The sequence below is a fragment of the Chenopodium album genome, chromosome 18 (genome assembly GCF_948465745.1).
Source record: "Chenopodium album chromosome 18, dcCheAlbu1.1, whole genome shotgun sequence".
Classification (NCBI taxonomy): Eukaryota; Viridiplantae; Streptophyta; class Magnoliopsida; order Caryophyllales; family Amaranthaceae; genus Chenopodium; species Chenopodium album.
In genome coordinates, this window is record NC_137851.1 from 13,766,050 (window position 1) to 13,777,180 (window position 11,131).

The following is an 11,131-nucleotide window of genomic DNA, read 5'->3' on the forward strand; positions in this document are numbered from 1 at the left end:
CAATGCAATTGAAACTGAAAATACCAAAGTACTCTGCAGAATGCAGATGAAGCAGATTACTTGATAACAGACCTATTCTGCTAGATGTTGCCCATGGTGGAGGAGTTGGGTGACTCTGCTGGTGTCCAGCGATGGGATTCCAATCCTTACCGGAGGCAGCTGACCATGATAAAACAGATCTTTCATATCCATATGCTTCTTTTTTAGGGTTACAAATACTACGTATAAAGATTGTGAACAATTTGTTAAACTACGGTACGACCATTGGAAGAGAAAGTTAAGCCCTACAGTACAAATTCCAGCTGCAATCATGTTCATTAACAGTAAATCAGCTTCCACAAGTTCGACAAAATTTTTACATACGTGTAATCCAGCTAGTACGACTCAATGTCATCATACAATAAATAAAAATTGCTGCTTACCATTACTTATGAAAATTAACACACTAAATTAGAATCGATCATCCATGCAACATACATGACAAGCAGAAAACTTTCTGATAACATTATGCAAGATGTACAAACTGTTCTACAGGTAGAATCTTAATCTAAGCTTGTGATAAAGATTGACACCTAAAAGATACATACTAACTCCGAGTAGCCGGAGCACTGCCTTAGTCAACGTTGAAGGACACTCATCCTACAAAAGACAACAATCAAAAATCAGCAAATTGACAGCTCACTGACTGTAAAATTTAAAGCAGCTGACAGAAGAACAAAAGGATGGGATTCAAGAAAGAATGGGGAAAGATCAAGTACTCACACAACATAAACAATTACACATCAACAAATTCACATTAAAAAGGAAAGGAAAAAGAAGGGGAAAACTGAATCACATATGATTAATAATATAAAATTAAATAAATAAAAAGAACCAAGATAATTCTAGGTTAGTTCTGATAATGGTTGTTAAGTCTATTTTACTACTAGAATCAATACTGGGGGTACAAAACTATAAATAAACTCAATTAAGGGCCACTAGTTACAGATAAGTGATATGTTTGCAGCCCACCATATTGGAAGAAGAATAGGACCAATGAAAAACAAGAGTCAGCAAATTAGGCTGCAAAATTAAGCTGAATGTATAGTTCAGACAACGGAGAAATTTTCTTTTATTATATGGGAGTCGCTATGTAGGCTGAAACATTAGATTTCTGGAATCTGAGAGTGAAATAAAGCAAAGATTCATTTGGGTCTGAGATATCCTACAATAATGTCAGTTTCTAGTAAGATCTGATGCATCTTCTCAACTACAATGGCAGTAATGAACTTACAAGACCTACTTTTCAGCATGTTCATTTCACAAAACAGTAACTTGAAGAATACCATATGAGATATCTGCCTAACCCCAAATTTGTTGTAATTTCATCGCTAGTTTGGCAACCAATCGTCTCTTTGTAGGATGAGTAACTTCAACATCCAATGCTTCCTGCACTGCCAACAGAATATCTCTCTTCACTTTCAGAGAAAGAGGAACATAGTTTGGTCCGTGCATTGTGCTCAGATCTACTATCTGTAATGAAGAAAGGTCAGCAAGTATGTTCAGGGCAGACTATTTTATGAGAGAATTAATCTGACAAGTAAGATGAAATTCATATTTCCCTAAATATGATAATCTAATAAGTGAGATGAAATTTATGTGACCATATCTTTGTAATGTAGCTTTCTATTAACAAGATATAAATGCTATGCTGGCATATAATACAGTTGTAATGTGAAAAGAAGCATGAAGGTTTATTTTGCATGACCTCCAATAGTTTTCAGGTTCATTGCATTTTACCCGTGACTCCATGAGACAATTATTTGACTCCCATTAAAGGGAAGAAGTCATCACCAAATAGTGATCACTGAACCATTGAAATTTAAGTAACTCTAAGAGTAGATTCATGAAATAACAAGCACTAAGGTTAATCTAAAACAAAATTCTTACTTAAATTTGTGAGGAAGTCACATAAGGTTACCTGCTGCAACCAAGGAATTATAGATTCAACAACTCTGTGTTCCGAGGCACATGATGCTAAAGCAGTAAAGAGATTGTTGATGGTCTCATCTGACAAACTATCCAACACCGGACCAGTTCCATCAATGAGCTCAATCAGAAGTAGTTGATCGCCTGAATAGAGAGCTTCTGTGTAGGCAGAGTCAAGGTCCCTCTCGCACAGAAGACTCTTAACATACTTCCAGAGGTCATTATTATCCACTCTTCCATTTAGCTGAGTATTACCATGAGAAGTTGAAGAAATAATGTCATTTTTACCCACTCTTCCATTCTGCCTAGTACTACCCTGAGAATTTGAAGAAATGATGTCAGTTTTCCTGCTTCGGTGGTAGGTTGTGTTTTGCAGATTTGGCCCAGTACTTTTCTCAGGCCCTTCTCTAATATGATTTCTATTCACCATTGACAATGGTTGTCTTTGAGAGTCCAGACATGGGCTAATAGGATTGCTTTTATTCTTCATCCCTACAGCTTTCCCCTCCCAACTGTTTCTGTTGCTTGAGCATTGTGCAGCAAGATTTCGTTCCTGAGTTTCGATTGATTGCCTAGGAGTGGAATTGTTTGAAATTCCAGAAGAAATAACACTCCGGCCTTTTTCAACAGATCCCCTGCTTGCAAGATCACTATATTTGCCTCCCTGAGCTAGGTCATGCACAATTCTGTCAACAGCATGTTCCAGACTTGAAACCTTTAACTGTATGATAGATAAGGTCTCCATGGTGCTCATTGTAAATTCCTGTCACAAAACAAAGAGCATATTTAACAGCATATGAATAATTTGCAAAATTCTGACAGAAAATTTAACCATGCATTGATGTGCTGACTAGTAGGCCATGTTACCAAGGTTGGCCAGACTCCAAAAATTTTATCTTACAAGAGTCACAAATCACCGTATGATAAAGGAAACAGTGATTTATTACTCTTTTTCAGATATACATCAAATTACAAGAAATTATTAGAGTTCAGTTCTGTTTTTCCTTATCTACTTCTCATATTCATAATGCTTTTAGTATAGGTTGGCCTGTAGTGAAAAAATAAAAAGCTTATACTAGAATAGGGTATTGCCAAAGGTCATTTGAAGAAACTGAAATATAAGAAAATGTCATGTATACTACTGGTGGACAATAGCAGATGGGCAGCACACAAAAGCATACTTAAAGCATCTAAGCAGTTACCTGTAAGATATCCATCAATCTTGACTGCTTGTTTTCTATTTCTATAAGCTGTTTCTGGATAGTGATAATCTCGTTTTCTGTTTGGGGACGATAAACACGCACAGAATGACACTCTTCAGCTTCTGTAACTGTAGAATCAAGACTTCTATGATCTTCCAGCTTTGATATGTATGACTGCTTTTCAGTTTCAACGTCATTTTTTCCCACAGCAAACCTGTTATCTCCTCCTGCTGACTTTGTGATATCACCTCTACGAGAATTGCAATGGAAATCTGACATAAACTTGTTAGTAAAATTATCTGAAACACGGTTAGATGCAGATGAATACTCCTGCTTGTCTTCAATTAGATCATACTCATGCCCAACCTCTTGCATGCTTATGACATCAGCCGTCACTGTTTCTTGTGTCTTACAAACAGAGCTGCTTCCAGATTCATCATTATGAAGATACTGTGGAATACCGGAGTGCATCTTTGGAACAGCAACATCAACATGCCAGTCACTGTTATTAGATTTGCTAGAAATCTCAACAAAATTAGGACTTCCTTTTCTTCTTGATTCAGAAGCTCTATTCCTCACAACATTGGTCTTTGATTCTGTATGAGTGACGCCTTTCCACATAGAGCTTCCAGCAGTAATTAGATCACTGCAATCATCACCGCACAAACTATCTGCAATATGGAAAACCATCGATTAGATTATGCCAGAAAAGGGCTAAATAAGGATTGAGATCATGCTGACAATGAGTTATACATGTTCTTGGAGCAGAAAAATTGTAATGGAATGGGTCAACGGGGTCAAGAAGCCAAGTCAACCACCACTTTTGGTGTACTCAAGGCGCGCAAAACAGGGGCAGCAAGAGTCAAGGGCAACCAGAGACAATGAGCTTCAGGACAAAGTTAATTAAGAGGATTCAAGGAAAGAGAGGAAGCTGCTTTAGCAATGTCATTAGATGGTCTTTCCATTCTTAGCTTAGTAAATCACATGTATTCCTTAAGCTTGAGTATATGTAATGTAGGAAGTCTAATTAGAAAGATATCCAGAAATTTGAGAGAAAACACTAGAGAGAGTTGTGGCCTAAAGCTACTAAGAGATTCATAACCTCATGTTTATCACTTGTATTTCAATCTTCAATCAATCAAGTACTCAAGCATTCAACCTTTAAATTACATTTCCTTGTTCGAATTACATTAATCGGAATTAGTACATAACAAAAATGTTCCAGCAGTATTGCACCACCAAAGAAAATGAAAAATCAGATTAATTGAACATTAGCAGATTTCTCTTCATAAGTACACTTTCTAATACTTCTTAAGTAATCTAACTTAATTCATTAGGGCACTATGACTAGCAGAGTCGGGGAAATTTGGATGATTGACATCATTACCCCAAACCAATCTGGCCTAGTAGTGAAGAATAAAAAAATTCAAAAGGACCCGCCAGGAAAAACCAGAGAAAGGGAAAGAAGTCAAGGTAAAGCACTTGAAATAAAATTAGTCAAGCATAAAGACATGATGATCAAGACCATTAAGGCCCTACCAAACAAGGTCCAACCATGGCACCAGGCATCATTCTTCTGTATCTAGAATTCTAGATGGAGCTTAAATTGTTTATACAACTTTACATATGGAAGACCAGTATCCTTGGCTTGAAAGACATCACAAACCTTTATTTAAAAAGGAGCAAAAATGGTATACCACCTTTGAACTATAGGTCTGTAAAATGGTGCTTTGGCTCCTACTAATCAGGTGCACTTTTTTAGTACAAAGTATAAGTTACCAGCATTCTAATAATAAAAGTTCTTGCTACATGGCTCTTTTCACCAGTTCATTGGCACAATAAAATTCCTTACAGAAATTATGCATTAGATGGCTCTGTCTCTTTCATGAGAAAATATGCAGAAACTTGTCCCTTCAACCTATTTACCTACTTGCTATACGCCAAACTTATTTGAAACCTTTTTATTTTATAACATGCTTCTTTTCATTTTATACTTTTTCCTCTACTTTTTTTACGTAACATAAAAACTCAATGAAGTTTCCTTCATATATATATCAGGATAGTTGGGATAAAAAATTTACTCCTTTTCAAGGACCATGATTCCATACCCCAGCAAACCAGTACTTCACTCTGTCATTATCTTTTTTTTTTTTTATTATTTATTTTATTTACATGAGCCCTTGAACAATCTCCTCAAAAACAAAGGCGTGTTAAAAGAAACTTCAAAAAAATCTAGAATTGTGATTATTTGAGATAGAAAATTCATGCAACTGAAAAATAAGTGCACACATGAATGCAGAAAATAGAAAAAGGCTATATATCAACTTTAGAATTAAGGCCTGTTCTAATTTACTGAACTGAACTGAACTGAACTGAACTGAATATTTTATGAGAGAAGGAAATTAGGAACTGAACTGAACTGATTGGAACAGAACTGAACTGAATTCAACTGAAATAAGCTAAAGAGAACATGCCCTTAGTTTTTTAACAACCCTAAGCTATGATTAGACCATTAAGGCTAAAATGTCCTAGGGTAGGATTAAATCTTCAAATCAAAATCCAAAGCATAATTCTATGGACCACATCAGCTAACCTGAAGGTTCAGGTACATCCTGTTGTCCAATGCTTCTCCAGCAATGCAGTGCTTGTGATACTGTATCTCTTACTGGTTTCACCTGTATAATAGAAGCAGCATAAGTTAAATAAACCTTTTGTATGATGTAGGCTTAATATCTTTTTAAATAGAAGAGTTATTATCAATATTGACCTTATCAAAGCGACATGATTCAAGTGCTTGAATGCAAGAAGCCTTAAAAGGCACCAAGAAGGGTCCTCCACTTGAAGCAATCTCCCCCAATGCTAATGACGCAGCCTTACGAGTTGTCCAATCACTATCCTTTAGAGCTTCTTGTATGCTGCAAATTGCAGTTGATAAAGCACTATGTGACAGAGCACCTCCCGCCTAAGCATCAAGAATATGCACACAACATCAGGGGGACAATAACTCAATAAGCAATATAATAAAATTCTAAAGATAGTTTCTACAATTTGTAAGTCATCAATGTGATGAAATAATCTTTTTCTGCTTCTGTAGTTCTGTGCTTTACATTATGCACTCCTGTAACCATCAAATTGATGAAACAAGAAACTTAGCCTAAATAAACCACATATGCTGGAAGCTAGACTGTCACATATTCTGCAAACATACCCCTCCCCAAAGTTATGCATAATAAGGTGAGCATAGTAAAAAACATAAAAGTATAATGAGATTATGTATACCTCAGAACTAAACTAACCTGAATAAGACTTTTGTTCAATTCAATCACTGCTGGTTTAGCCTTAAAGTGTGGATTCTTCAGCAATTTCATGGTGCGAGCCAACATCTTTTGCAAGATCGACACTGGAGGATCATTCATGTTTTCAATGACCCTGGCTAAACACATTGCAGCACCTGCCTGAATCTGCTTATTCTGATCACCCAAGGCCTCAAACAAGGGCCTCACTAGCAAAACAAAGACACCATCAGTTTCAACTTGACGATTTCCAAATTCTGATGCAAAAACACCCATTGTCTCCACACATGTATCCCTAACAACAGAATCCTGATCCTTGAGTCGTTTTACGATTGAAGCAACCATCTTCCCCAAGTGTGGCCCTAGAAGATTCCCATGCATTTTCACCAAAACCCCCATCATCCTAACACATTCCTTGCGAACTGCACTCTTCTGTTCCGAATCAGAATCCAATATACATGATAAAAATGGGACAAGTCCATCTAGGTTCAAACTTTCAGCTGTTTTTTCCAACTCCTGAACTCCAATTTGGTATGTATCACGGTCTGCAATCTTATTTATAGCAAGAACAACTCGATGCTTGAGTTCATACACAACATGTTGTGGATTAGCCACCTTTTTAGAACCCCTTGATTTCACCTCAGTTCTTCTCTTCATCATCTTCAGTTGTTTCTTTTTCGAAACTCAATCTTCCAATGATAGAAGGATCAAAACGAAACCGATTTCAAGAGGATTAAAAAGCAACTCCAAGCACACCAAGTGCTAGAAATCTGAGTCATTCATAGGTCATTAGACCACTGGAGCTTCCACAACAGCCCTACTTTGTGCTGCAAGACATCAGACAACAAATATGCATCAAACTCACGATAAACAACTTAATGGTGTAAAGAATATTGCTTCACTTTCATTAAGCTCGTGCCAACTAGATTAGTTAGTTAAAGTCTTGGGAGTGCTACTACTTGTACCCATAACCTAACACAAGACCTTAGATCAAACCCCGTCTACATCATTACCCTTTGTGGTTCTCCTTTATTAAGTCGCGGATTCTGTCATATCACTTCAACTAAAACTAACGCAATCCAAATCATATTACTGGCAACCCGAAACCAACAAAAACAATATTACTATTTTTGGCTACCCATTAGCTAATTGTAATTTCTAAATTTACAGAAAATATAAAAATTAACCAGAAATCACAATATAATGAAATCAACACTTATTAACCCACAACCAAATTTTTGAATAACATGCATATTTCACCTAAAGATACCCCCAAACTATTTGTGCTCCCTTCGTCCCGATTTAATTGTCACAACACGGGTTCAAAATAAATTACATATCAACGCGACTATTAATTCGGGACTAACTGAATACCATATAACTTAAAACTTAAAACCCAGAAAACATAAAAGGGTAGAAAGAAAAGAAAAGAAAAAAAAAAAAAAAAAAAAACTTACCATTTATAAATCCTTCAACAAACTCCATAGTTGACGAGCTAGAAGCTCGAGAAGAGGAAGAGGAGAGAGAAAACAACTCATTCCACAGCAGACGTAGTACAACTACAAGTACCTCGAAATGGGGTTTGAAAATTTTGAACTGGGAACAATTCAAAGAATAGTACTTTATTTATTTGAATTTAATAGTAATAATTTGAAAATAAAAAAAAATAGAAATTTGAAAAGGGTAGAATGTGAATAATTTTGAAAATGTAAAAAAGAAATGGAAAAAAACAGTGGAGAAGTCGTAGTTAGAGGAGCAGAAAATGATTAAATTAACAGGGAATCTGAGAGAAATGCTGGAAAATGGGGAAACACGAGAAGAAGACGAAATTCGAGAGTGTGGTGGGTTGTCTTTTTCGCGCTCTTCTGTGTTTTTCGAATTCAGGGGAGCGTTAGTGTTTCAATTTTAGTGGGACCGAATATAAACCCTAACCAAATTTCAGAGTACTTGGGTTTAATACTCCTTAGGGAGTACTACATTTGGGCATGGACAATTGGACATACGTAGGCCCTCTGCAGAATTCTACTAAGCTGTGCTTTGCTCAATTGTTTTGCTATGTTAAAATTTGTTCTGTCCAAAAGCTAAAAAAACAAGGTCGTAAAATAGCAAGGGGGTCAATAACCACGAGGAGGGGGTAACGAGAATCGACCCAGATTAAAGTTGAGGGAATCAAAGCTTGAGCTAAACTTTGCGTTAAGACATGGACATTCATGTAATTATGGTTACTCATACCTTTTTTTTTCTTTTATTAGAGTTAAGCTAAAATACGGTCCCTCAACTTTGCTATTAATAGCACATTTGGTCCATCATCTTTAAAATGAGGCAAAAAGGTGTCTCAACCACCCTTGCCTCACCATTTCTGGTGGAGGATCCCCCTAGTCAGTAAAGTTTAGGGATGTCAATGTCAACTAAGCCAAAATTTAAGGATTTCCAGCGATGAGTCAGCAAAGTTTAAGGACTACACTTATTTTTTTCAAACAAAAGTTTAGGGAGTTGTTATATTATAGTCAATTAATTAAATAAAATACAAACAAAAGGTTTTTTTTTTTTTTTTTTTTTGAAACAATATAAACAAAAGCTTAGGAATTCATAAAGTGGGTTTTTTTAACCAAATATTTATAAAGTGAGTTGGCAAGAATAAAACTTGCTAATAAAATTTGATAATCGTGATATATTTTATATTTTTTTTATCATTTCTTTACTTCCTACCATTTTTTCGTAATCAAATTTTATACAATATATCCCACCTAAACTCATTAACCACACATCCTCAAATCCTAACTCCTAATTAACCCCTTATATATTTCACACACCAAAATAAATTTGAATAAAAATAAATAAAACCTAAAAATATAATGTGTTTTCGAAGTGAGTGAGTAAGACAAAGCCAAACTTTGTAATATAAAACTAAATAAATTTATGAAACTAGAATAAAAATAATACCATCCCACTTTTCTCATTAATTGACAATTTATTTTTTCATGAGTTTATGTTCTAAAAGGTTTTCAATTTTTTGGGTTTTTGAGTGTCAATTTCAAGGTTTTTTTTTTCTATTTGTGTTTGTGTTCTAAATGATTTTCAATTTTTTTGGGTTTTATTTGAGACAATTATAAGGGTTTTCCTTTTTTTTTTTCTTCTTTTTTCTTGTGTTAATTTATAGGAGATAATAATAATAGTTTCCTTAGATTATTAACTAAATGTGTTTAACTGAAGTAAATGGCGACGACCATACATTCACGCGTAAATTATCTCACTTATATATTTTTTAAAAATAAATAATTTTTACTAAAATTAAATTGGTTTAGTTGAAATGAACTTAGTTTAATTGAACTAAATTACACTTAGGGGTTAAAACTTATAATCACTCTTGTATGGGAGCATCATGTATCCCTTTAAGGTCCCTAAAATTTGGCTTATAATAATTACATTAGCCACCTCACCCTATAAGTCCCTAAACTTTCATTTCTAATTTAATAAATGTCAACTCATCAGCTAAAGTTCCCTAAACTTTGTATTTAAAATCATTAAATTTATTGTCACATGTGCACCAAGGTCCCTAAACTATGCTTAGTCAGATAATTTGTACCTGAAAAGTGAGTCATTGGTGGTTGAGGGACCATTTTGCCTCATTTGAAAGTTGAGAGACTAAAATGCTACAAATACCAAAGTTCAAAGACTGTATTTTAACTTAACTCCTTTTTATTGAGATAAAGCGTTAGATGAGCATTTTATTACACCAAATCAAGTTTCGTCGAAGTTACTACCTCCGTTTCATATTATTTGTAACGATTAGATATTTTTCCCCTTTACTTTTAGTCAAATCGTTGCAAATAATATGAAACGAAGGTAGTATAAAATTTTGGGAAAAGTACTCAAACGGTACATATTTAGACTTTATCAATGTTCATCCATGTGAAAGTTAGGTCTCCCCTTCTTCATCGTAATATTTCCCCAGAACGAGTCCTGTCCTAAATCGCGGAGGCTCGCAAGGGCTGTCTCGCAATAAGATGAGCCAAAGTATTTTTCTTCCCTTTGGACATGAATTACTAACAAACGAATAGAAAGCGCATCATAGAATGCATTAACGGAGATATACGGAGCAATTCGGTAATTCCTTTGTTTTCAATTATTGCAATAGAGATATGTGTAGGGTTGTTTTAATTGTCACGATAGCCTTGTGCTAATAAGGAAAAAAAGGTATATGATTATGAAAATGCCAAAATTTTGTAAGGAAATAGTTTTAATTAATTTGACCTACGCAAGAATTAATTTCTAGTTGTTCGTTATGGTCTACAAAAGCAAAGATGCTTAGGTATTCGAATGCATATGTTGAGAGCGATGCTGCAAACATGATAGCAACTATAAAGAATGGGCATTGTGGCTTTATTCTTTCATTTGTTTATTGATGTTATCAAATTGGATAACTTGTTCTTTGATAGTTAAATATTTTTCATGTTGGAAATGCATGTAATAGTATAGCTCACTTAGTGGCTTGGTGAGGCGGGATACGGCCCATGTGTGAACATATATATTAAATTCTTATGCAATTGTTTATTTTTTAATTTTTATGAAATTGTACTCATTTTTTACCCCAAAATTATCAGAATTTGTACATAAGTTTCAAGTTTTTATAAATAATAATTTTAAAGGGTTGACTTGTTTTAAAGT

The 11,131-nt window shown here is 34.8% G+C and overlaps 1 protein-coding gene across 1 annotated transcript; it reads right to left on the minus strand.

Annotated features, from left to right (window-relative positions):
• Positions 1 to 408: 408 nt before the first annotated feature.
• LOC145593145 (TORTIFOLIA1-like protein 2) lies at positions 409 to 8,269 on the minus strand. The gene is made up of 8 exons (XM_081649652.1): positions 7,921 to 8,269; positions 6,467 to 7,290; positions 5,938 to 6,132; positions 5,764 to 5,845; positions 3,171 to 3,841; positions 1,961 to 2,731; positions 1,326 to 1,512; positions 409 to 639 (listed from the first exon to the last, which is right to left on the minus strand). Exons 2-7 carry the CDS (start codon positions 7,121 to 7,123, stop codon positions 1,342 to 1,344), a joined length of 2,547 nt encoding a protein of 848 aa, XP_081505778.1. The 5' UTR covers positions 7,124 to 7,290; positions 7,921 to 8,269; the 3' UTR covers positions 409 to 639; positions 1,326 to 1,341.
• Positions 8,270 to 11,131: the final 2,862 nt, after the last annotated feature.